At 42.5% G+C, this 27,697-nt stretch overlaps 1 protein-coding gene across 1 annotated transcript in view; it reads left to right on the forward strand.

The window, feature by feature from the left end:
• The window catches only part of PCSK2 (proprotein convertase subtilisin/kexin type 2), a 239,685-nt gene that overhangs the window by 160,103 nt on the left and 51,885 nt on the right, over positions 1 to 27,697 (forward strand). The window contains exon 6 of the mRNA XM_061436282.1: positions 25,131 to 25,207. Within this exon, the coding sequence (XP_061292266.1) occupies positions 25,131 to 25,207 (77 nt within the window). The remainder of the gene's footprint in view (positions 1 to 25,130; positions 25,208 to 27,697) is intronic.

Genomic DNA, 27,697 nt, shown 5'->3' on the forward strand with positions numbered 1-27,697 from the left:
TCCAGGAGTTGGTGATGGACAGGGAGGTCTGGCGTGCCGTGATTCATCGGGTCGCAAAGAGTCGGACACAACTGAGTGATTGAACTGAACTGAAACTCTTAGAACAACATCACTCTGTATAGAATACTACTCAGTCATAAAGAAAGCTGAGCACCAAAGAACTGATGCTTTTGAACTGTGGTGCTGAAGACTCTTGAGAGTCCCTTGGACTGCAAGGAGATCAAAGCAGTCCATCCGAAAGGAAAGCAGTCCATCCGAAAGGAAATCAGTCCTGATTATTCATTGGAAGGACAGATGTTGAAGCTGAAACTCCAGTACTTTGGCCACCTGATGTGAAGAACTGACTCTTTGGAAAAGACCCTGATGCTGGGAAAGATTGAAGGCAGGAGGAGAAGGGGATGACAGAAGATCAGATGGTTGGATGGCATCACTGACTCGATGGACATGAGTTTGAGCAATCTCTGAGAGCTGGTGATGGACAGGGAGGCCTGGTGTGCTGCAGTCCATGGGGTCGCAAAGAGTCAGACAGGACTGAGCATCTGAACTGAACAGCCGTAAAAGAGAACAAAATGTTGCCATTTGCAGCAACATGGATGGACCTGGAGGGCATTATGCTTAAGTGAAATAAGCCAGACACGGAAAGACAAATATTATATAATATTTATATGGGGAATCTGAAAAATACAACAAACTAGTGAATAAAATGAAAAAGGAGACACACAGACATAGAGGACAAACTAGTGTTTACCAGGGGCAGGTGGGAGGTACCAAGTACTGGGTATAAGACAGGCTCAAGGATGTACTGTACAACACAGGAAATACAGTAAATATTTTGTATTAACTGTAAATGGAAAGTAGCCTTTAAAATTGTACAATTTTTTTTAATTTAAAAAGAACTGCATCACTCTTGTTTTTTTTTCCATATTTACATTTTTTAATACAGATGGAGGCTTGCTCATCATAAGATTCAGGCAGTACAGAAGTGTAAATAAAATTAAACTTTAGGTCCTCTTCTCTCCCTTCTCCCACCCATCCTCTACAAAGCCTACTCACTTCTCAGTTTGGGTGATGTAACTATTTTATGTGGATCTTTCTAGATTTCTTTCCCTCAAATTGGAATCACAGTACATCCTATCTTGCAGTCCAATGTTAATGTACCAATGTCTTCTCTCCCATAGAATGGATATACTATAATTTATTTAATCAATCCCCTAAAAAATGGTCTTTTTTACTCTCCTGTAATGTTTGCCTCTGATAAACTGTGGAATGAATATATTTCCTTGAAATAGATCTCTGAATTCTTATGTGAATATCACTGTAGAACAAATTCCTAGAAGTAAAATTTCTGGATCAAGGAGTATATGCGATTTTAATTTTGATAAAGCTTATCAAATTATTCTCTGAAAAGACTGAATTAATTTACAGTCCTCCCAAGAAGATCATTTCTTGTTTTGATCTCTGGGAGAGGGAAATTAAAGTGAGGAGAATATTTTCAGTGTTGAAAGGCTCTCCAACGCCCTTGAAAAACAAAGGTGATGCAGAGGTCAGCACATCCTTGTTTTCACTGCTGACTTGAAATTTCCATAATGAGGACATAAAACACATCATTTAAAAACAGCTCTTAATCTGTGAGATTAATGAGAGTTGAGAGCTATGACTTGAACATTTGCTGGTTAATAGATTTAGAGATAGAAACACAGTTGCGTCAATTACAGTAATTAATCAGAGATGAAGATGAATTGAAGGGACCCTCCTTTGCCAGCCAAACCTCAATCTAAATGCCGAGTAATGAGCTGCTGGTGGGGAAGGAGCGGCCAGAACTGGACCGGCTGAGAGAAGGATGAGGCTCTCATTCCCCAAAATGTACTGTGGGTTCCCAGAAGCACAGGGCTCCATCCCACCTCGGCTTTCCAGAAAACCCCCATCTCATACAGCTAGCCCTTCAGGCGATAAACTCCTCTTGGCTGTATCCCCAAGGTGTTTTTCTTCCTTAAATGGAGTTAAACTCTTTCTGAACCCGAAAGAATATGACCCTGAAGGAAATGAGCCTGTTCCAGTGATGAAATGCATAAACAGGAAACGCCAGAGGCAGCACTTCCGCATCTTGCCCACCCGGTCAGAGTGAATTCACAACCCACTCATCTAATCATGTTGGAAACAGTTCTACTGATGCTCTTTATAAAGTAGATAACAAGTGAGAACCGACTAGATCACTCAGGGACCTAAGTGCTCTGTGGTGACCTAAAGGGGAAAGAAATGCAAAACTGACAGGATATAAGTACACGTATGGCTGATTCACTTTGCTCTAAAGCAGAAAATAACAAAACATTATAAGGCAACTAAACTTCAATCAAATAAATTTTAAAAAATAAACTAATATGAGATTGAGAATACCATATATTTTTAACAACCTTACAATAAAGAATTATTTACACATTTAAAACATAAAAAAGAATAGGGGAAAAAAAGATTTGAGAGAAACAGTGGTACATTCCAAAGCTATAACTACAAGGCATATTATATACTCCACCAGGGGAAGAGCACTTCACTTATTATCACTTAAAGTCACTCTAGTCTGGGAGCCAATTGCTATTTTTTCCAATTCCCTTTTTAGTTACAGAAAATAAAATGTATTCTTTTTGGTGCACGATTCTACGAGTTTGACAAATGCATAAAATCATGTAACCACCACAACCATTGATAGACAGAACGCTTCTATCACCCCTCAAAGCTCCCTTATGCTGCCCCTTTTTGGTCAGTCCACTGCAAACCCACTCTCAGCCCGTGGCAGCCACAGATCTGATCTGTTTTCTGTCCCTGTAGTTTTGTCCTCTCTAGAGAATGTCATGTATAGGGAATCCTACAGTTAAAAAAAAAAAGTAAGTCTTTTGAGTCTGGTTGTTTTCCTGCATTTATGATCCATCCATGCACTTGTGTATTTCAGCATTTGTTCCTTTTTATCACTGTATAGTATTCCATTGTGTGGCTGTACCACAGTTTGTTCATCCAGTCTCCACTTGTGAGACAGTTGGATGACTCCCAGTTTGGGCAATTATAAATCAAGTCACCATATACATTCACATACAGGGTTTTGTACAAAACTAAGACTGCCTTTATCTTGAGATTGCTGTGTCATATGCTAACCCAACTGCTATTTAATCTCTAGAAAATATCACTATCCTGAGAGTGCAAGGAGCCTGGAAACAATTCATTTACCTCTGGGGTGAGCATGCTCTTGTTCAGGAAAACTGCTGTGCCACAGCATGGGTCTGGGGGTGGACATCCATTCCAGCCAGGATAAAGAACCCAGGATCTGAATTCCGATGCCTGCAGTCCAGTTAGTTCAGAAAATCAATTCCCCATTCTTGTTTTAGGCCCTATGTCAAGCTAAACCAAGACACTTTCATTTCCTTTCTTTTTCCCATCAACATTTGTATCTTAAAAGTTTCCTTAAGATTTACACACATATACTGGAATTTTTAACTGAATGAAATAAATTTAAATAGAAGTCGATCAATTTTTTTTAATATATGCATTCCCTAAATTGGAACAGTAAATGGAAATTTATGCCATATATTTCCAGAAAGCTAAAAAAATTCTAAATCACCATAATTTTACAATCGTTATTATATCTCATCTCTTAAGTATTAATTTTTGATGGTTTGTCCTCAAAAAGATAAGTATTTCAAATATTTCTTTTCTGTCACAACTGAACACAGTGAAGGCTCACTGAGTTAAATCCAGTGAAGGCTCAATTGAGGCTGAAGTTTTACTGAAGTTCTGCTGTTTGTAGCACAGCTAATGATTTCTATCTTGCTTCAATTGAATTAAGTTTATGAGACCTCTATTTTTATCTCTAGCATCAGCTTATTTTATTTTTCCAATTTCCACTTGTTTTTCTAAAATAATAAGGGCAAAATGCAATTAAAATATGCAAATAGTGCTGCTGACAACACCATCGTGGCTCAATGTGGTATGAAGTGGTGTGACACTGCACACAAAAGGAGGTCTGGGAATATCAATATTTAATGTACAAAAATGCAAGCAATGAAAAGGTGACTATTTAAAGGTTTAGAAACCCTTGGATGCATGGTTGTACCATTTTATCCAATTCCATAAACAAATGATCTTATTTTAATCATTTTGTTTATGGGCAGAAATTGAGCACACTCCACCTGATTAGTCCCGTGATGTCAAACGATACTGGATCAACAAAATGATTTAGACAATTCTTGTCTTTGTGTGTGCATGCTCAGTCATGTCTGACTCTGCAACCCCATGGACTGTAGCCTGCCAGGCTCCTCTGTCCATGGGATTTCCCAGGCAAGAATATTGCCGTGTGTTGCCATTTCCTTCTCCAGAGAATCTCCCTGACCCAAGGATCAAATCCAGGTCTCCTGCATTGCAGGCAGATTCTTTAATTGCTGTATCACGTGGGAAGCCCTCTTGTCTTTAGTTCATTCACTTATTCAACATGTACTGAATGTTCGCTCTTTGTCCAATAGCACCAAAAGACCCCGCCTCCTTGAACCACTTACAGTGAACTGGAGAGGGTGGCAAGTGAGATGAGGGCTGTGGAGGGACTTCAATCCACAGCAGAGTGTCATGTAGCGGGGGATCTCTCCCTAAATGGGGTAACATCTGAGCTGCCTCAGTGAGCATAATTGAGGGAGGAGAGAGTTCCAGTCATGATCAGCATGGAGTTCAGTCACGGACGGAGAAGTTGACACTAGAGCCATGTGTGAGCTTCTAGGGCTACTGTAAAAACACCACCAACGGAGAGAACCGCTTTGGCGATTCTGGAGGCCGGAAGTGCAAAATTAAGCTGCCAGCAGGGCTGGTCCTTCTGGAATGTCTGAAGTAGAGTCTGTCCCCAGCCTCGCTCCTGGTTTCCAGTGGTTGTTGGCAGTTAATTGAGAGACATCACTTCAGCATCACAGGGGCCCATCTAACCCTGTCATCCTCCTCCATGTGTGTGTGTTTGTGACACAGTCTCTACACTGACCTTCTTATCAGGATACCAGCCTGGGGACTTAGGGTCCACCTTAATCTAGCTCGACCTCATTTAACTTCTTTACATCTGCCAAGACCCTATTTGTAAATAAAGTCTTATTCACATGGGACACCCAAAGTGCTCAGTCTCATAATTTTTTCTTTTTATCATAGAAAACAGTTGTAGATGCTAGGCACTACAGAAAGGAATGTGACATTATTTGGAAATAGTGGAGATAGGGGGTTAAGTTTTCCATACCCGAGTTATGACTTCAGCATAGCTTTTGGGGAGGGGCTTCCCTGGTGGCTCAGACAGTAAAGAGTCTGCCTGCAATGCAAGAGACCTCAGTTCCATCCCTGGGTCGGGAAGATCCCCCCTAGAGAAGGGAATAGCAACCCACTCCAGTATTCTTACCTGGAGAATTCCATGGACAAAGGAGCCTGACAGGCTACAGTCCATGGGGTCACAAAGAGTCAGGCATAACTGAGCGATTAACACTACCTTTTTGGGAGACATGTTTAACTCACAACAAGAAGGGCTCTGCAAACTACAGCCCACCCACTCCTTTTGATTGCTGTTATTTGTAAATAAGGTTTATGGGGACACAGCCACACCCACCAGTTTACACATCCCTGAGGGAGCCCTACCCCTTAAAAGGCAGAGATGGGTCTTTGGTTCCACAAAGAGACCAAGGCCTAAAACACTTATCACCTGGTCCTTCCAGGAGAAGGTTGGTGACTCCTGAGCTAGAGATCAACTGGTAAAGCACTGATCATGATCTGCCTTGGGGGTGAAACTAAGGGGTGAAAACTTGACCCCCAAAACTCTGGGAGATGCAGTCCAGTCTTGATAGGAAGTATGCAAAATGAGACGGAGATATGGCAAGAAGGAGTGGAGTGGGCAAGGGGTTTGCAGGCCCTGACAGACTGCTGGGTGATTAGAGGAAGAGAGAAGGAGGGGACAGACAGCAGACGGCAGAGAATGAAATGAGGGCTCTGTGATTTCAACAGAGTCACTGTTTTAGGTTATGACAAGATGAAAGAAGGTGCTGGGGTGAAATTGAAGAGGAGTCGTTGGAGCCTGGGGGAGAGGCCATGGGATTGGAAGGCCAGGAGGCCACATGAGCACCCCCATGGTTCTTAGAAATGCTGGCAAAAGGGATGGTCAGAGGAACATGAGTCAAGGGTGTGTTGTCCTCAAAAGGACCAGAGCAGAGTATTTTCTTTCCAAGTGACCAGTGTCCACAATTCAACTGCAGCAACCCCCGTGCACAGACCGTGTGATTAACATGGAGTGTGCTGTTCCACCCTTGTAGCAACTTCACAAAGGTATGTGCACAGACTCCAAACGAAGGCTGTGATCACTTTTCCATAGCTTATGAATTATGAAGTTGGATTCCCATCACAAATGCTGTCAGAGTTTTTTGGTTTCAAAACCAATTAAAATGATGAATAGCTGTGAAAGGAACCACAAGCACATTTAATCTTTCTCCAGAACGGGTGGGGATCCGTCCTTTTTTGGTGTGTGTCACATTTCACATCAACTGAGAATATAAACCTGGCCTCATTCAAAGGTAAGATTCAAACAACATCTTCATGAAAGGGAACAGATCCGCTTGGCCTTTTTCTCAGCCATAAACACTGAGATACTTGCAACGTGCCACGTCGCCCTTTCTGCTTATCTTCCAAGGTCACGGCGCTCTCTTTCCATCTCCTTCTCTTAGCAAGGTTATCCTAAAAAGAATCACCAAAGCAGAGATTAGCTGTTTTGAAGCAAAAAGAGACAAGCAAGAAGGTTGCTGACAAGCTTTTGAGTTTGATTTATTGTGGATTTGAAGCTGTGTAACAATGCAGAGTTCTTGCATCCCCACGCCTCATCTCTCTACCATTTCATGTGTCTGAGGTCTTAATGCTCCCACTCAGCTCCAAGGGCATTGGGACAAACAAAGTGCTAAGTCTCATAATTTTTTTCCTTTATTTTTCATCATGAGAAAGAGCTGTTGGTGCCATGTACTACAGAAAGGAGAGGATGAGTCTGAGTCAGAAGACTTAACTTTTAATACTAACTCAACCACTCTAGCTGAAAACCTTGAGCAAATTACATGACCTCACTGAGACTCAGTTTTCTCAACTGTTGCGAGGCAACAACTAGGTCCTACTGTACAGCTCAGGGAACCATATTCAATACCATGATAAATCATAATGGAAAAGAATATGAAAGAGAATATATATATGTATAACTGAGTCACTCTGCTGTATAGCAGAAATTAACGCAACATTGTAAATCCACCATTCTTCAACAAAAATTTATCAAAAAAGAAATAAACTTCCCAAATGGCGCTAGAGGTAAAGAATCTGCTTGCCAGTGCAGCAGATGCAAGAGACATGGGTTTGATCTCTGGATCAGGAAGATCTTCTGGAGGAAGGCATGACCACACACTCCAGTGTTTTTGCCTGGAGAATCCCATGGACAGAGGAGCTTGGTGGGTTACAGTCCCCAGGGTCTCAAAGAGTCAGACACGACTGAGCACACACACACACACGCACACCCGAGGCTCAACTGAGTTCAATTTGTGTTGAATTATGCACTCCTTAATTTATACGTAAAACTGACGTGTGATGTGTAATAGCAGCAGACGCCTGTGTGATATAGTCATTATTCACAGAGCTATGCTTCTGACAGAAGGAAAAACATTGTGTAAGTGTGTTTAAGACAAAGTCTCCAATAAATAATATTTGGACAGAACAACTCCTTCGAAGAGGTGATTCAGCTATCAGTGAACTCATCTCTGCTATTTTTAGGGCTGGAAAAGCAGAGGCTGGTGGTGCTGAAGCTGTGTAACCAGTCGCACAGGGTGGCTTCTCGAAAGTGGTGGCCTTGACCTCGGTGGCCTTTCACAGGGGAAGTGGAGCAGCAGCCCAGAGCATCTCGGCAGCTCCGTAGAGCCCGGTCTGAGGAGGAGAGGGAGACACAGATTGCCTTGTACCTCACCCCCTCGACAGTGCTGAGTTAGACCCCGGCGGCTACATTATCTCCCAATTTCCTTTCCAAAACCGTGTCTCTGTCTGACTTTTAGGGTGGCTGTCACACGCCCTCGACAGCACACTCAGTCTTTGTGGAACTGAGCAAATGGGTTTGAACCGCCTTTAGCCGGACGCTGCCAGCCCTTCAACCTCCTACCCGGGAAGGTGGTGAGAGCAGGTGTGGGTGCTAAGTCGCTTCAGTCGTGTCCAACTCTATTCGACCCCATGGACTGTAGCCCGCCAGGCTCCTCTGTCCGTGGGATTTCCCAGGCAAGAATACTGGAGTGGGTTGCCATGCCCTCCTCCAGGGGATCTTCCCCATCCAGGGATCAAAGCCTTGGCTCTTAGGTCTCCTACATTGGCAGGCAGGTTCTTTACCACTAGTTTCCCACCTGGGAAGCCATGAGAACAGCTACTTGAGCCCAACTGTTGGCTGCCCCTTTCTGTCCCAGAACCTAACCTTATCCTCTTAGGATATCATTACTGTTAAATTCAGCTGCCTTTCTCAAACCCATCAAAGAAAACCATCTTTTCATTACACCTGAAATTAGCCATTGCTTCTGCGGCTGCCTCTCCTGAAGTGTAAAGTCTCCCAGCATGGTCCAGAGCTGCTTTATCCACCTTGCTCAAGGTCACCTTCATCACTGTGGGGCACAGAGACCTCAGCAGTAAAGGCCATGGGGGAACCCTGCCGGGCTGGCCTGCAGCTGGGAGGACTGGCCAGTGCTAGGGCCTTTGCCTGAGTGAAACCAGTTAGGAGCTCAGATGAGCTTCGAGCTGCATCCAAGCACAGATTCGGACTGTGAGGCCAAGCAAAGACCGAGCACAGACTCTCTGCACCCCTGTGGTTATCTATGTGTGCCCTCTTTTTTACTAAATCCAAATTAGATCTTACAACACTGCTCATGTTAGCTTGTTTATACCATGTGTTAGAATCCAGGAAACACATATCATTTCTTTTCAGAAACATAGGCAGGGCATAGAGATAAGCACGCATTGTGATATAAACACATTTTTTAAAGTTTTTAACTCCTATTTGCTGTTCAGGCAACTTAGCATTTAGTTTGTCTATAATTGGGTATGGTTTTTAAGTTTTGACAGGAACTGCATTTTAAGCAGCAGGAGGCAAAAATAATTCAAAAGTTAATATTCATCAAAATTTATCTAACAGCAGGAGACCCTTCACTCTGAACTCATTCTTTCTTGCAAAATCAACCACCCCCCTCAAGAGCTCTCACCTATCAGAAGCACAGAGAATCCAAATATATGATGCATCCCAGCCACACACTTTATCTTGCTTCTTTTGTTTTCTTTGGTTCATCAGGTCCTTCCTTCAGAACCAAAGGAATCCATAGCAATAACTCTGTTCTTAGAACTGATCTTCTCCATTGGAAGAACTTCAGTCTAGATGCCAAGAAGCTTCTGATGCTCCCAAATCCTACCCTTCAATCTCTGCTATTAGGGACTGAGACCTGTAAAATTTTCCAATGTCCATTCTCTTTTGTTAAAGCAAATTATATTGGGAAGGGCTATGTACTATACTTATCCATACTGAAGTCTGAATGGCTTATCAAACTCAGTTTCTTTCTGTTGTAGAATTTAGGCAGAAGAGGAAGGAAGGAAAGCAGGAGAAGATTCTAACAAGGAAATTATGGATATATTTATTAAGGGGGATGAATGGGCCAAAGGCCAACATGTCCCTATGCAAGTATTTTATAAACAAAAGAATCAAGGTGCACACATGAATTCCCCGAAGATCCTGCTAAAATGCAGGTTCAGATTGTGCCAGTCTGGAGTGCAGCCTGAAACCCTGCGATTCTAACATCTTCTCTGATGATATCAGTACTTCTGGTCCACAGACGGCACTTTACGCAGCAGGAAGGCAGGAACTAGAATGGTGAGCAAGGTGTCAGCTCAGTGGTTCTGCATCTTGGCTTAACAGAATCACCTGACGAGTTTTAACATTTTTTTTTAACTACTGGTGCCCAAGCCCCACCCAACATCAATTAAATAAAAATCTAGGGATCACTCAAGTATTTATATTCCTGAAGGCTCCCCAAGCTATTCTGTTGAGCAGCCTGAGTTGAGAACCACTGTTAGCTGATAAGTTCACTGGACCCTCAGTTCATGAGGGCTAAAGGCAAGATACCCCAGTCAAGGGCATCTTCCTCCCCCGTGGGAGCTTGCTATCACACAATGCCTGGCAAGCGGTTCAGTCAGTTCAGTTGAGTTCACTCAGTCGTGTCTGACACTTTGCGACCCCAGGGACTGCAGCACACCAGGCCTCCCTGTCCATCACCAACTCCCGGAGTTGACTCAAAGTCATGTCCATTGAGTCAGTGATGCCATCCAAACATCTCATCCTCTGTCGTCCCCTTCTCCTCCCACCTTCAATCTTTCCCAGCATCAGGGCCTTTTCAAAAGGGTCAGTTCTTCACATCAGGTGGCCAAAGTATTGGAGTATCAGCTTTAGCTTCAGCCCTTCCAATGAATCTTCAGGACTGATCTCCTTTAGGATGGACTGGTTGGATCTCCTTGCAGTCTAAGGGATTCTCAAAAGTCTTCTCCAACACCACAACTCAAAAGCATCAATTCTTTGGTGCTCAGCTTTTTTTATAGTCCAACTCTCACATCCATACATGACCACTGGAAAAACCATAGCCTTGACTAGATGGACCTTTGTTGGCAAAGTATGTCTCTGCTTTTTAGTATGCTGTCTAGGTTGGTCATAACTTTCCTTCCAAAGAGTAAGCGTCTTTTAATTTCATGGCTGCAGTCACCATCTGCAGTGATTTTGGAGCCCAAAAAAATAAAGTCTGACACTGTGTCCACTATTTCTCCATCTATTTGCCATGAAGTGATGGGACCGGATGCCATGATCTTCATTTTCTGAATGTTGAGCTTTAAGCCAACTTTTTCACTCTCCTTTTTCATTTTCATCAAGAAGCTCTTTACTTCTTCTTCACTTTCTGCCATAAGGGTGGTGTCATCTGCATATCTGAGGTTATTGATATTTCTCCCAGCAATCTTGATTCTAGTTTGTGCTTCATCCAGCCCAGCATTTCTCATGATGTACTTTGCATATAAGTTAAATAAGCAGGGTGACAATATAAATAAGCAGGGTGGCAAGCAGTTGGTACTCAGTAAACATAAGTATGTCCCATGAAAAAATAAATGACTAACTGAATGCATGAATGACTTAAGACCTTTGAAGGCCAACAGTCTACAAAATGTCAAGGATTGAATTCTCGTTGAAATGACAATTGACAAGGCTAAAATTTAAAGACAGGAAGTTTTTTCCATGGTTCCTTCAAATACCCTAAACAGATACTCAATTGTCCGGACACTCCTAGGGATGATTCTGCTGACAACTGGAGAAGTCCAAGCCATAAATATCACCTTTGCTTTATTCCAGTGTTTCCTAACCATCCACCAGTCATAACACACTCACAATTTTTTGCTCTCAGTGCTATTATTTACCTAGCTTTCTTCCTTAAATTGACTCACTTTTTTCACAAATGGATGTATTTTAAAGGGAAACTATAAATCGCTATTTCAAATATATAGAAAAACAACCAATATCCCTCCACATAAATAGAAGTATCTGTCAAAATAAATACAGTGAAAGCAACTCAAGAAGGATGTTGCTGCCTGCCAACGCTTGCCTCTGTCAGATAAGAAGATGGATTAACCAGGAATAGGATGATATTAAAGACAAGGGCGCTCTTTATGGAGACTTGTCACTGGCGTGGTAAGAGGGATCGAAGGAGTGTTTTGCAAGAAGTCACAGTCAAATTCTGCAATGCCATGTTAGCAAAGCCACCATGCACAAGCATCTCAAAGAATACCGATCTCGGCCAATGATATTCAAGTTGAGCCCAGGAATCCAAGGGCCACCAACTAGTGCTGAAGAGGCTCTGGGAGATAAAAGGAAGTATTTCCAAGATTTCAGTTTCTGGGGAATCCAGTCATCAATGTGATTTGTCTGTACATAGGGTGATGTTTGTTTTCCTACTTCTAAGAGGAACAATATAATCAACAGAGAAATTCAGAACAGGTTGGACCTTGCTGACAAAATCAGGGGAATTAGCTTTCTCTTTGAAGGCATATTTGTTGGCTTAAGGCCTTGGAAAAGAAAAATTCACTAAATAAAATCATGCTGTTATCAAATGAATGGATCAGACAATGTAGCTCTCTAGTGAGGGGTGTCCCAGGGTGGGGGTTAAATTGTTATGTTCATACACTTGGATTTGGACGGCTTGGCCCATTGACATTTTAGGGAATAAACCCACTAAATGATTCATTTTTATCTGCGGGTTGTTTTTCTTTTAAACAACACGTGGAGAATGCGACATTATGATTCTAATGCAGAGGCAAGACAGAGAAGTTAGCAGGGAGGCCTCTGGGACCAGGCTGCCTGGTCTAAGTCCCTGCTCTGCGCCCTTTCCACCTGTGTGGCCTCAGGTGAAATACTCAACCCCTCCGTGCCTCATGCAGTCTCCTTGCTCAGAGGATGTGAGTGATAACAAGGGTACCATCACGTGAGGACATCACAGGAAGAGTAAAGAATCTGAGAGTCCTTTGCACAAAACAAGCACTCAACACGTGTTACCTTTTTCTCATTACCTTCGTATTGTTATTATTATGCTCCAAAATACACAGAACAATAGGTTATGCAATGAAATCTCTTCCACCCCGTGCCTCCCTCTAGACACAAAACAGAATAAAAAAGCTTTTATTTATGTTTATTTATGCATTTATTATCAAGTATGTTTTTCCTCTTCTGTGCTCACGGGGGCTCACCACACACTCTTTTCTCCACTTAACATATCATGGGAAGGAACGATACCTTGCAATCACTTCCCTGGTTCTTTGCTGGAACTGCAGTTTTGATTGTGTGGCTGCACCGTCACTGATGTAGGTCATCCCTCACGTGGGACAGAAGCCATTTCTGGTTTTCACTTTTACAGTCATGCTGCCATGAACACACTTAAAAATTCGAATCTTTCATACACGTATAAGTATACCATTAGGGTATATACATCCAGGGCTTTCCTGATAGCTCAGTTGGTAAAGAATCTGCCTGCAATGTGGGAGACCCCAGTTTGATTTCTCGGTTGGGAAGATCCGCTGGAGAAAGGATAGGCCACCCACTCCAGTATTCTGGCCTGGAGAGTTCCATGGACTGTACAGTCCATGGGGTCACAAAGAGTTGGACACTACTGAGCAACTTTCACTTCACTTCACTTCATACCGTTAGGATAGATTCTTTTTTTAATTAATTAATTAATTTTAATTGGAGGCTAGTTACTTTACAATATTGTAATGGTTTTTGCCATACATTGACCTGAATCAGCCATGGGTGTACATGTGTCCCCCATCCTGAACCCCCCTCCCACAACCCTCCCCATCCCATCCCTCAGGGTCATCCCAGTACACTGGCCCTGAGTGCCCTGTATCATGCATTGAACCTGGACTGGTGATCTGTTTCACATATGGTCATATACATGTTTCAGTGCTATTCTCTCAAACCATCCCACCCTCGCCTTCTCCCACAGAGTCCAAAAATCTGTTCTTTATCTCATGTCTCTTTCACTGTCTCACATATAGGGGCATCTTTCTAAATTAGGATAGATTCTTACAGGTGGGATTCCTGGATCAAAAAGTCTGTGCATCTTTTATTCTGATAGACATTGCCAATTTCTCTTCAAAAAGATTACACCCATTTGCATACCACCGATCAAGGTAGACAGTGTGTCTTTCTTCTCATATTCAGGAGTATTTTAAATGCATAAGATAAAATCCATAGGATAATCAAGGAAAAGCAATTATACTGAAACAGTTTTCAAAAGATTTAAAATACACTTTTGTGACGTGGTAATGTGTATCCTTCTTTATATATACACTATATTAAAAAAAAAATCTAGTGCCAGATAGGAGTGAGTAGAAAAGATATTTCAGCAAATCTACAACAGTTATAACCTGGTAGGAAAGTACATATTAGTGACAAACTCGCAGGTCCTACTAGTAATATTGTGACTCACAGTCTACACCCACAATTGAAGGAAAGACTAATTTTGAGTTGGCAGCTGGTGAAAAAAAAGATGTAAATTTTTTCCAAACAAGTGTTGGACCCTGGGCAGAGTCAGCTCTTGGAGATTTATTCCAATGAGTGGCAGCTTCTCCTCTCCTTCTTCTCCTCAGGTCAGCCCCAGGAATTCTTGCTTTTAGGGAGCTATTAAAATTCATGTGTGGGAACTAGCCTCAATCTAGCCTGGGACAGGCTTCATAGACCTTCTAAAGCATTGAGAGGAGAGAAAGAAGGCATGAGCAGGCAGAGACACTGCTAAAGGACCATCCAGAGGTGCTGCCTTGAGTGTGTCTTAGAGATAGTAACAGACCCACTTCTGCTGTCAGTATATCTGCTTCCCTACCCTACAGAGTTTTGGAGCATGTTAAATAAAGTAAGAGAACGTAAAGTCCTTTGAAAAATTTAAAGGCACTCTATGAACTTAGGGTGGGGAAGGCAATGGCACCCCACTCTAGTACTCTTGCCTGGAAAATCCCATGGACAGAGGAGCCTGGTAGGCTGCAGTCCATGGGGTCACTAAGAGTCGGACACAGCTGAGCGACTTCACTTTCACTTTTCACTTTCATACATTGGAGAAGGACATGTCAACCCACTCCAGTGTTCTTGCCTGGAGAATCCCAGGGGCGGGGGAGCCTAGTAGACTGCCGTCTGTGGGGTTGCACAGAGTCGGACACAACTGAAGCTACTTAGCAGCAGCAGCAGCATGAACTTAGGGTGCTATGTTAGCCATTAGGAATTAATATTATGATTATCTCTTCTTATCTTTAGTGCAGGCTTCCCTTGTAGCTCAGCTGGTAAAGAATATGCCTGCAATGCAGAAGACTGCAATTCGATTTCTGGGTCAGGAAGATCCCCTGGAGAAAGGATAGGATATCCATTCCACCATTCTTGGGCTTTCCTGGTGGCTCAGATGGTAAAGAATCCTCCTGCGATGCAGGAGACCTGGGTTTGATCTCTGGGTTTCGAAGATTCCCTGGAGAAGGGCATGGCAACCGCCTCCAATATTCTTGCCTGGAGAATCCCCATGGACAGAGGGGATGACTAGACTGAACAACTGAACAGCTTAGACTGAACAACTAAGCACAGCACAGCATATTTTGTGGCCAGAACCTCCCTTACATCTGCCAATAGGAGTAACATTAGAGGGACTTCCCTGGTGATTCAGTGGTTAAGACTCCACACTCCTGACACAGGGGGCCCATGTTCGAGCCCTGGTCGAGGAGCTAGGTCTTGCATGAACTAAGACACACCACAGCCAAATAAATAAATAATTTAAAAAAAATTTTAAAGAGTGACATTAGGACCAAAGGATGGAACTGCACAGCTTTGGAAACTAAAAAGCACAATGGTTCAGACATGGCTTGGACCTACATTCCTCTTACCTGGAGCATAGTCCATGCCATGCTAATTCGCTTCAGTTGTGTCCAGCTCTTTGCGACCCCATGGACTGTGGCCCACCAGGCTCCTCTTTCCATGGGATTCTCCAGGCAAGAATACTGGAGTGAGTTGCCATCTCCTACTCCAGCGCATAGTCCAGTGAATAGGTTAACATGCTGCTGAAATCTCCTGGTGATAGTAGGAAGTGTCCAATCCACAGAGAACATTCTGTCACTGGAAAAACACATGACTCTGGAAATCTTTGGAGTATAGAAGAAAGATTTCCAACAATTTTCTGACTATTCACCTTTTAAAAAAATTTTTTTGAGTGCTAGAGAAATGTTAAATTTCATTAAGTTTTACTGCTAGACTTAAGATATACATAAATCTCTTTAATGTTGGTTTCAGTCAAAAGTGAGCTGAACATGATCGTTAAACCAGTGTATGTGGGAGAATGAATTGAGGAAAATTCAAATATGCACTGTTGGAAAATTTCCAACGTGACCACATCAGATGTAAGAAGGCGCAGAGCAAAATTCTCCAGACTCTAGTGGCCTGGGCACTTTTCTGCTCAATTTCCATACAGATGAGCTTTGTTCTAGGACGATAAGGTTGCAGTTTGGGAGTCTATCTGGGAAGCTTGCTCCTGTCTCATTAGTCCCTAAGCACAGAGCAATTTCAGCTGATACTGTTACCAGCTTCTAGCTGGGTTATGTGGTTAAATGCCTTGAGAGAAAAGAGCAAGCCAGAATAAAGGGACAAATGCAACCTACGCTCTTGTTCTGAGTGCCTATTGCTGAGAAATTACACTGGCAACTAATCATATGCCATAATGTACCATTAGCACAAACTCTCACTGCGTGAGATATTATTTGAGTCTGGAATTACCTGACATCTCACAGGGACACATTGTATCCCTGGTACAATTCCTCTGCGGTCTTGGCTTATACATGACTGTAACTAGACAGATGTATTTCTTGCTGTGGCTCAAACACATACTAGTCCTTACCTGCGTTCTTGTGAAATTGAAAAAAAAAAAGCTCCCCCTACCGGTGGGTGAGTTGCAAAACAGTACCTCCTTCTGGGGAACTTTGACTCTAGGGACCTTTGCCCGCAAGGTGATGTCTCTGCTTTTTAATACACTGTCTGGGTATGTCTTAGCTTTCCTTCCAAGGAGCAAGTATCTTTTAATTTCATAGCCGAAATCTCTGTCCACAGTGATTTTGGAGCCCAAGAAAATGAAATCTGTCACTGCTTCCACTTTTCTCCCTTCTATTTGCCATAAAGTGATGGGACCTGACGCCATGATCTTAATTTTTTGAATGCTGAGTTTTAAGCCAGCTTTTTCACTCTCTGCTTTCACCTTCATCAGTAGGCTCTTTAGTTCCTCTTCGCTTTCTGCCATTAGAAGAGTGTCATCTGCATATGTGAGTGTATTGATATTTCTCCCAGCAATCTTGGTTCCAGCTTGTGATTCATCCAGCCCAGCATTTTGCACGATGTACTCTGCATAGAAGTTAAGTAAGCAGGGTGACAATATACAGCCTTGTCATACTTCTTTCCCTATTTGGAACCATTCCATTGTTCCAGATCCTGTTCTAACTATAGCTTCTTGATCCCCAGATAGATTTCTCAGGAGACAAGTAAGGTCGTCTGGTCCCATCTCTTAATTCTTCAGTTTATTGTGATCCACAAAGTCAAAGCCTTTAGCATAATCAATTAAGCAGAAGTAGATATTTTTCTGGAAATCTCTTGCTTTCTCCATGATCCATCAAATGTTGGCAATTTGATCCCTGGTTCCTCTGCCTCTTCGAAACCCAGTTTGTACATCTGGAAGTTCTCAGTTCACGTACAAGCTAGGGCTTGAAGGATTTTGAGCACAACCTTGCTAGCATGTGAAATGAGTGCAATTGTGTAGTCATTGGAACATTCTTTGGCACTGCCCTTGTTTAGGATTGGAATGAAAATTGACCTTTTCCGGTTCTGTAGCCACTGCTGAGTTTTGCAAATTTGCTGGCATGTTAAGTATAGCACTTTAACAGCATCATCTTTTAGAATTTTAACTACTCACCTAGAATCCCATCACCTCCACTAGCTTTGCTCATAGTGATGCTTCCTAAGGCCCACTTGAATTCACACTCCAAGATGCCCAGCTCTAGGTGAGTGATCACACCATCATGGTTATCCAGGTCATTAAGACCTTTTTTGTACGGTTCTTCTGTGTATTCATGCCACCTCTTCTTAATCTCTTGTGCTTCTGTTAGGTCCTTACCATTTCTGTCCTTTATTGTGCCCATCTTTGCATGAAATGTTCCCTTGTTATCTCTAATTTTCCTGAAGAGATCTCTAGTCTTTCCCATTCTATTGTTTTCCTCTATTTCTTTGCGTTGTTCATTTTAAAAGGCCTTCTTATCTCTCCTTGCTGTTTTCTGGAACTCTGCATTCATTTGGATCTATCTTTCCCTCTCTCCCTTGCCTTTTGCTTCTCTTCTTTTCTTGGCCATTTGTAAGGCCTCCTCGGACAACACCTTGCCTTGCATTTCTTTTTCTTGGGGCTGGTTTTGGTCAACATCTCCTGCACAGTTTATGAACCTCTGTCCATAGTTCTTCAGGCACATTATCTATCAGATCTCATCCCTTGAACCTACTATTCACCTCTACTGTATAATCATAAGGGATTTGATTTAGGTCATACCTGAATGGCCTAGTGGTTTTCTCTACTTTCTTCAGTTTAAGCCTGAATTTTGCAATAAGCAGCTGATGATCTGAGCCACAGTCAGCTCCAGGTCTTGTTTTTGCTGACTGTATAGAGCCTATCTTTGGCTGCAAATAACATAACCAATCTGATTTCGGTATTAACCATCTGGTGATGTCCATGTGTAGAGTCATGTCTTGAGGTGTTGGAAAAGCACGTTTGCTATGGCCAGGATGTTCTCTTGACAAAACTCTGTTATCCTTTGCCATATTTCATTTTGTACTCCAAGGCCAAACTTGCCTGTTCTTCTGAGTATCTCTCAACTTCCTATTTTTTTATCCCAATTTCCTATGATGAAAGGACTCTTTTTTTAGGATATTATTTTTATGTTAGTTCTAAAAGATGTCGTAGGCTTTCATGGTCAGCTTGGTCAGCTTCAGCTTCTTTGGCATCAGTGGTTGGGGCATAGACCCAGAATACTGTGATGTTGAGATGGTTTGCCTTGGAAATGAATCAAAATCATTCTGTCGTTTTTGAGGTTGCATCCAAGGACTGCATTTTGAACTCTTGTTGACTATAAGAGTTAGTCCATTTCTTCTATGAGATTCTTGTCTGCGTAGTAGATGTAATGGTCATCTGAATTAAATTTACCCATTCCCATCCATTTTAGTTCACTGACTCCTAGGATGTCAGTGTTCAATCTTGCCATCTCCTGCTTGACCACATCCAATTTATCTTGATTCATGGACCTAACAATCCAAGTTCTATACAACATTGTTCTTTACAGCATTGGACTTTACTTTCATTGCCAGACACATTCACAACTGGGCATCATTTCCTGTTCAGCCAAGCTGCTTCATTCTTTCTTGAGCTATTAGTAATTTCTCTCCACTCTTCACCAGTAGTATATTGGACACCTTCCAACCTGGGGGCTCATCTTCCAGTGTCATACCTTTTTGCCTTTTCATACTGTTCATGAGGTTCTCCTGGCAAGAATACTGGAGTGGATTGCCATTTCCTCCTCCAGTGGACCACAATTTGTCAGAATGGTCTTATGTCCATCTGTCTTGGGTGGCCCTGCACAGCATGGTTCATAGCTTCATTGAATTACACAAGCCCCTTCTCCATGACAAGACTGTGATCCATGCAGGCAAATTCTTTCTGTAAAAGATAGTAAATATTTTAAGATTTGCAGGCTTCTGTCACAACTACTTAAATCTGCTATTACAGTGTGAAAACAGCCATATGCAACCCATAAGCAAATGAACATAATTATGTTCCAATAAAACTTTATTTAGAAAAACAAGTGGTGGGCTGAATGTGGCTCAGGAGTCATATTTTGTGACTTTTGACATAGATGCTAAAAGAAGGTAAAGCAGATGATAAAAGCAGAAGTGTGAGGTCATCCATAGGGTGCTTCCTGGCTCATATCCCTTCCTTCCTCCCTTTTACCCTCATAGCAATAAACAGTTACCATTTTGTCATTTGCATTTTAAAGATGAGGAAAATTTCAGTTTCCAGAAACTATGAATATTGCCAAGACCAAATAGCCAAACTATGAATATTGCCAAGATCAAAACCAGATCTGTCTGATTTAATGCCTCTTTTCCTTCCCCTACTCCAAGCTGACACCTGCAGACACATCCACTTGTACAACCCAACAAGGAAAATCCAATGGTCCCAGAGCAGGTAGAGTCCAGATTGGGAGGTCAGGGTGGCCGTGCCAGAACTGAGTTCAGTCTCAAAAGTCTCAGAAGCTTCTCTGAAAACGTTAAAGCAATTCAGACATGGTTGCTACCAGGCCCACCACCAGCTTCCACGGTGAGACCAGCCCAAGCATCAGACATGCCTTTAACGGCAGTACCTCAGATATAATGGGGTCAGAAGATTTTGTGAAAATGTGTAAGTCCTTTGTCCTTACTAAGCCAAGAGGGCAGGCAAACCAATCTTATGCGAAATGCACAGGGTAACAGGCAAACCCGTAAGTATTACATTTCTTTTCTGAGAGCTAATCTAATATTTTTTGTGCTCCAAACTCACTGCAGATGGTGACTGCAACCATGAAAATTAAAAGACACTTGCTCCTTGGGAAAAAAGCTATGACAAACCTAGACAACATATTAAAAAGCAGAAACATTACTTTACTTACAAAGGTCCATATAGTGAAAGCTGTGATTTTTCCGGTAATCATGTATAGATTTGAAAGTTGGACCATAAAGAAGGCTGAGTGCCAGATAATTGATGCTTTTGAATTATGGTGTTGAAGACTCTTAAGAGTCCCTGCCTTGGACTGCAAGGAGGTCAAACCAGTCAATCCTAAAGGAAATCAGTCCTGAATATTCATTGGAAGGACTGATGCTGAAGCTGAAACTCCAATACTTTGGCCACCTGATGTGAAGAACTGACTGACTCATTGGGAAAGACCCTGGTGCTGGAAAAAGATAGAAGGTAGGAGAAGGGGACAGCAGAGGACGAGATAGTTGAATGGCATCATCAACTCGATGGACATGAGTTTGAGCAAGCTCCGGGAAATGGTGAAGGGCAGGGAAGCCTGGTGTGCTGCATGCAGTCCATGGGGTCACAAAGAGTCAGACATGACTGAGTGACTGAACAACAACCTATTATTGGGGCTATTCAGGTGGTGCTAGTGGTAAAGAAGCTACCTGCCAATGCAGGAGATGTAAGAGGTGAGGGTTAGATCCCTGGGTTGGGAAGATCCCATAGAGTAGGAAATGGCAACCCACTCCAGTATCTTGCCTGGAAAATTCCCTTGGACAGAGGAGCTTGGTGGGCTACAGTCCATCGGATCGTGAAAGGTCAGACATAACGAGCATCTGAACAATCTAGCTTTGCTTTCTGACTATGCATTCAAGTATTCAGAAACTGAGACTTAGATAACTAATTACTGGATGTATTTTTTTCCCTGCACTCAACTCTTAAAGAATAAATGAGCCATTATCAGAAGTTTCTTTCAGAAATAACTTGCAGAGATGCCCTGAGGTCATTTTGGATTCAACCCAATCTTCCAACTTTCTCCACCATGTTACTCTTAATGGTGACTCTGAATCAGCCTGAGCCTGAATCATCAATGATTAAATTATGTTCACTAAACAGCTAGTATTTTCTAAAGGAAAATAGACTAATGTATTTTTGGACAATGTTACAGAATTCAAACCAAAACAAGCTTCTGGCTTAGCCTTGAATTCCCAATTATTAAATCTACAGAGACTCTGCTTACTCCCAAACATCCATGTTAATGGATATTTTAGAAAATTCCAGTATAATCCAAGGCCAGTTTAATTTATTCCTGTACACAGACAACTTTATGGATGACAACATTGTAGTTCAGATCAATAAATGATTCAGTTTGGGCTATAAAATTATAAACAGAACACTTGCAAAAAGTTGCTCAGCCTTTCTTGCTATAAACCATTTGATTTTTAGCCAGAAAATACATGACCAAACAAAAACAACTGTTTGCCTTCCTTAATACGCAGTCTCAGCATAGACTATTACACAAGGAATTAGCATTAGTCATCAAATTAATTGTAAAGACAACAAATTAAAGTTCCTATATCTTTGTCCATTTCAACCTTCAGAGGTGAAGCTGACCTCAGATAATACATGGTCTTTCTTCTTGCTATAAAAGTGGTCTCAGAGTCTGTGGCTTCTCAGAATCAAACTCTGTTGTCAGAATTCTCCAGTTCCTCCCTCTGCCCCAAACTCACCTCATGGCAAGCCATTTCCTCCAGAACCAAGACTTAGAGCCAAAGACCTCAGCCCAGACCTCGGGAGACAATTGTGAGTGAGAAACCTGGAGAAATGGGTCAGCTGCTTAGGCAGCAAACACAAAAGTGCAGAAAATACTGACTTTAATTTTCCTCTAGTGGAAGTTAATTTCTATCCAACAAGCTACTCTACCGATGGTAGAAATTTGACATTGTCCTGCTCAAGTTGTGCCCCCACCCTCCTGCCTCCACCCTCAAGCTTCAAAGGACTAGCACAGAATCAAGAAGAGGGGGTGGGGTCCTAGAGCTCATGTCTTATCACCTCTCCACCTTGGAACCATCAGCTGCAGCCCCACCCCCACGGGCCTCAGTCATCCCTTCTCGTATATTCTCTCTGAACCCTGGATCCTCACTGTCCTGACCTCTGGACTTCCTGGGGCAGCCTGTTCCCTCATCGTGTTCTCACTAATCTCAGCCTCCCAAGATTATTCCACTGCTTCCAGCTCTGCGCTGTGTATCACAGAGCACAGAGGGGGGCCACCCCAAGTCCCTCAACTAAGACACCCCATAGAGCTGCTTCTGGTCCTCAGCTACTGTCCTAGAATGAGTCCCACACCTCTCTGAGGTTCAACATTCCAATGCATCCCCTTCCGACTCCAGGAACCCAGCTCAGAAGAGAGAGGTAGTACTCAGGATCCCCTCTGAGGGCCTCAGGAGGGCTAGTCCATGAATTTTCCATTCAGTTCACCTTAGACTGGGGCCTTTTAATCTCTTTTACATAGGAAAAAACCAAGCTTAGCAAATAACTTCTTCCAAATCAACTGTTTAAAGTTTCAACCTTAGCTTTGAAACCCAAAGGATAAACTATTACCTTGTATTCCTCTTGATATTCCCACTCCACCAACCTTACCTAAGGATGCTCTTGTCTCAAAAATTCAGGGAAGTTTAGAGGTAACCAAACATACTTAGGGAAGAGAAAGAAGTTACTTTTAAGATAGTATCCCTTGAAAGAACTGACTCTAAATAGCTCAAGAAAAGTCAAGGAGAAAAAAAAAAAAATACGCCAAATCTGAGAGGGTCTCCCAAAGATGGGATTATATTAACGGTGAATGCAGGTGATTTGGGTATTTGCCAATAATTATGGCCAGTGGAGACAGGACGTTATCCTCTCTAAAGCCAGGAACTGAAGGAAGACCTAGATTCTAGAACACAGATAGCCATGTTCAGTGTCCAATATACAATGACTGGTCCAAATTTTGAATGGAATGAGGAATTGTTTTTCAATGAATATGATGTTTCCTTTACACAAAAGAATAAATTCTAGACCTCTGTCATGTAACAGTCAACAATACAGTATTATATACTATCAAATATGTTCAGAGGATAGATTTCATGGTAAATGTTCTTACCAAAAAGAACACAAGGATGTTTTTGGAGGTAATGGGTATGTTGAGTACCTAGGTTGTGGTGATGGTGTCGTGAGTATATACACATGTCCAAACTCAGCAAGATGTACACATTAAATGTACGGGATATTTTGTGTATCAGTTATACCTCAATAAAGCTAAAAACTTTTAAATGAAAAAATTTTAAACAAATTTCAAGGTGACTTCTGCCCCAAGCACATTTATTTTAATACATTAGTATTACAATTCAGGTCGTTCCAGCTACTGATGGCCCTTTGCCTTCCAACAAATGGAAACCCAGACTCATGGAACTGGTCAATTTGCTCTTAAAAACATCATGCAAACATCATGTAACACTATTACAAACTATAGTGTTTTGTCTCATAAAAGGGCACAACTCCTGAAAATGTCTCAGGGTGCCTTGGAATCAAGACATTTCCAAGCTGGAATCCGCACCTAACCCAGTGATTCCCAGCCAAGTGGATACTGTGAACCAGGAAACCATCTGGGATCTTGGTTGCAGACCTCAAAAACAAAGGAGGGAGGGTGGGATGAGAAGAGAGGAGCTTCATGGAACTCTGCATCCCTGGGCAACCTACAAGGCAGAAAGGAGGAAGGACGGGATTAGCCACCCGATGGTGGGGGACCATCTTCCATCATGGACCAAAATAAAAGACTGAGATGGAAAAAATTAAAACATGAAATCACTTAGAGACAAATAAAGTGAGTACATTATTGATTTCTGAGGAGCAAGACTCTTAGTGGGAAAAATGGAGGTGCTGGACTGCATAGAATTTAAACTCCTCATTGTAACCTGTAGGGTTAAGAGGACCCTTGTTTGCAATCCTGTATTTACTTGTTGGATTGATATCTGTCCCCCTAATCAGGCTGTAAATTACATGCGGGCAGGGATGTCACCACTGTATTCCCATCCTTGGAAAAGTCCTTGGTATACGAAAGTGAAAAGTGAAAGCGGCTCAGTCGTGTCCAACTCTTTGCCACCCCGTGGACTGTCCGTGGCATTCTCTAGGCCAGAACACTGGAGTGGGTAGTCATTCCCTTCTCCAGGGAATCTTCCCAACCCAGGGATTGAACCCAGGTCTCCTGCATTGCAGGTGGATTCTTTACCGTGTGAGCCACCAGGGAAGCCCAAGAATACTGGAGTGGGTAGCCTATCCTTCCTCCAGTGGATCTTCCAGACCCAGGAATCAAACTGGGGTCTCCTGCCTTGCAGGTTACCAGCTGAGCTACCAGGGAACCCCTGGTATATATTAGGCTCAATGATATTTGTTGAATAAATAAATGAGGTTGATATTGTGGCCAGTGTTTGGGTCTTGGGTTTAACACTCGTAATTGTAAAGGAGACAAGCCTCTGTCAGCCCAAAGCTGGGAGCTGGGAATGAGTTCTACATAAAGCAAGAGGCTTCCTCACTTGTGACAAGAGAACTAGAACCTTCTGGCCATCAGTCCAGGGAAGCTTAATGTGAGTCTTGGCTCCAAGTGAGCCCCACTGACCCACAGTGGTCCCTCAACTTAAAATGGAGATGGTTCTGGGTAGCACAGAACCCAAATTTGCTAACACTTTGAGAACCTGGAACAGGATGGGGTGAGGGAGCTTGGAAAAGAGGATACTAGGAGAGGATGGAAACCTCCATGGACACACACCTGCTCTGTCGCCTCTTCAAGGGTTGGTCCAGAAAGCAGGTTGACATAGCCCTGGGTGAGGGACCGTCCACATGAGACAGTTGCGTCTCTTAGCATCTTCTCATGCCCGTGCTCTGGATTTATGACCTGGTGATGCACCTTGTGTTTTGCAGAACGCTGAGGCGAGCTACGACTTCAGCAGCAATGATCCCTATCCGTACCCTAGATACACAGACGACTGGTTTAACAGGTAAACTGGGCCTCTGGGGATGTCTGGGACATCAGGAGTGGGGTTTTAGTTCACTCTGTTCTGTGTTTTAAGGCTTGAATATCACCAGAAAAATAATCTCAGTGCCTCACGAAATTATACTGTGACTTTTTCCTTTATTGTGGCTATATTTTTTAACTTCTCGACTTTTTTTTTAATATGGCAACATTCTTCTAGAATTTTCTTTCAACCATATTGTTCAGTTGAATAGGAATTACTTGCCACCTTATTAACGATAAAATAGGAGTAATAAGAAATCCTTTCTGAACTCACCACAAGGTGAATGTAAACCTATGAGTTTCACTTATCTCTTGCAACTGTTGCAGAGAACATTTTTGCCCCTCAGGTCTGTGTCTATATGTTTTTGAAAAGTGTTTTCGCTGTAACCTTGTACAAGCTCATACTTTTGAGAAAACAGTACATGTAATTGGCATAGGTTTGAAGTATTTTTCACTAAGGCATAATTAGTGTCAGGTATACAACATAACGGGGCTTCCCTGCTGGCTCAGTGGTAAAGAATCTGCCTGCAATGCAGGAAACCGGTGTTCTGTCCCTGAGTCGGGAAGCTCCCCTGGAGGAGGAAGTAGCAACTCACTCCAGTATTCTTGCCAGGACAATCTCACGGACAGAGGCGTGGCAGGCTACAGTCTGTGAGGTCGCAAAGAATCGGACACGCCTGAGTGCACATGCATACGACATAAGGATCCCATGTTTGTATATACTGCAAAATGATCACCACAATAAGTTCATTAACATCTTAGTCACATTAACACCCGTAGTCACATAAAAAAATTTTTTTCTTGTGATGAAGATTTTCTGTCTTAGCAGTTTTCAAATACACAATACAGTATTGTTAATTTAGGTGTGATATACTGTTTGATATACTATTATGCAACACTACCCAATGGTAGTATGACTTTTCTTCAACCTATTTTTCTACTAAACATGAAAATATAGCCTCTTTCTTCTCCAAGTAAAATTCATGCCTAATTTCTCACATGTAAGAAATATCAAGAAATTGAGACAAGTGGTTTGTCAATCAATATCGATTAAGTTTGAAACCTAATACTTCCCCATTATTGATGTTTTTGAGTGAACTTGATAGAACATATGAACTTCAATTAGTGACTGAAGCTCACTTTAATCACTTCTATTTCTTTATTCACTTTACTCATCTCTTCTACTTCTCGTGACAAACTTATGGTAATTGAAATAAAGGCTGTCCTCCTCAGTTTAGTGATAAGGAAACAGGCTCGGAAAGACTGCCTGACTTGCCTGGTCAAACAACCAGTAAATATCAAAGCCAACACTGGAACCCAAGCTCTGTGTTTCTAAGTCCAAGTTGTACCATTATTTTATAAGCATCGTTTTTATTATAAAAGACAGAGTGTATTATAAAAGACCAAAGAATGGCCAGGGACAGGTCCTGAGTGGACCAGGTAGATCAGACTGTGTTCCTACAATTACTGAATTGACCAGAGACTGTCTGGGGCACAGACAAAGCACACAGGGCTTGGTCATTACCGAAAAGGCAGAAAAGAGTAAAGGGGAAAACACAATTCCAATTTGTAGCATTTTAAAAAGATCATTGCTAATATGCAAGACCATAGTCCCCACTCTCCATTAACCTTCAGTTCAGTTCAGTCGCTCAGTCGTGTCCGACTCTTTGCGACCCCATGAATCACAGCATGCCAGGCCTCCCTGTCCATCACCAGCTCCCAGAGTTCACCCAAACTCATGTCCATCAAGTCAGTGATGCTGTCCAGCCATCTCATCCTCTATCATCCCCTTCTCCTCCTGCCTCCAATCCCTCCCAGCATCAGAGTCTTTTCCAAAGAGTCAACTCTTCGCATGAGGTGGCCAAAGTACTGGAATTTCAGCTTTAGCATCATTCCTTCCAATGAACACCCAGGATTGATCTCCTTACTTGCAGTTTAAAGTCATCATGCAGAATTTGTAAGTGTGTGTTTAGGATTGGTAAAAGTGAATGAGCTTGAAAGTGTTAGTCACTCAATCATGTCCGACTCTCTGTGACCCCGTAGACTATAGCCTGCCAGGCTCCTCAGTCCATGGGACTCTTTAGGCAAGAATACTGGAGTGAGTAGCCATGCCCTTCTCCAAGGGATCTTCCTGACCCAGGGATCAACAGGACCCAGGAATCGAAACCAGGTCTCCACATTGCAGGGAGATTCTTTACCATCTGAACTACTAAGGAAGATATATTAAAAAGGTTGGAGAACTTTTGATTTGAAGTGTCTCTTACTCCCTGTGACTTACAACCCTAGATCCTTGCTAATAAACCACTTTCAGACACAAGGATGTGAAGTCATCAAATCGAAGTCACTAAACCACGGACAAGACATTATTATAAATGGTGCCTGGAACCTTGCTCTGAGAAGGACCATGAGCGTGGGCCTGGTTTCTGCACTGTCAGTCACCAGCTGTCCACAAGCCATCAGAAAAGGCAGTAGC

This window comes from Bos javanicus, chromosome 13 (assembly GCF_032452875.1).
Source record: "Bos javanicus breed banteng chromosome 13, ARS-OSU_banteng_1.0, whole genome shotgun sequence".
NCBI lineage: Eukaryota > Metazoa > Chordata > Mammalia > Artiodactyla > Bovidae > Bos > Bos javanicus.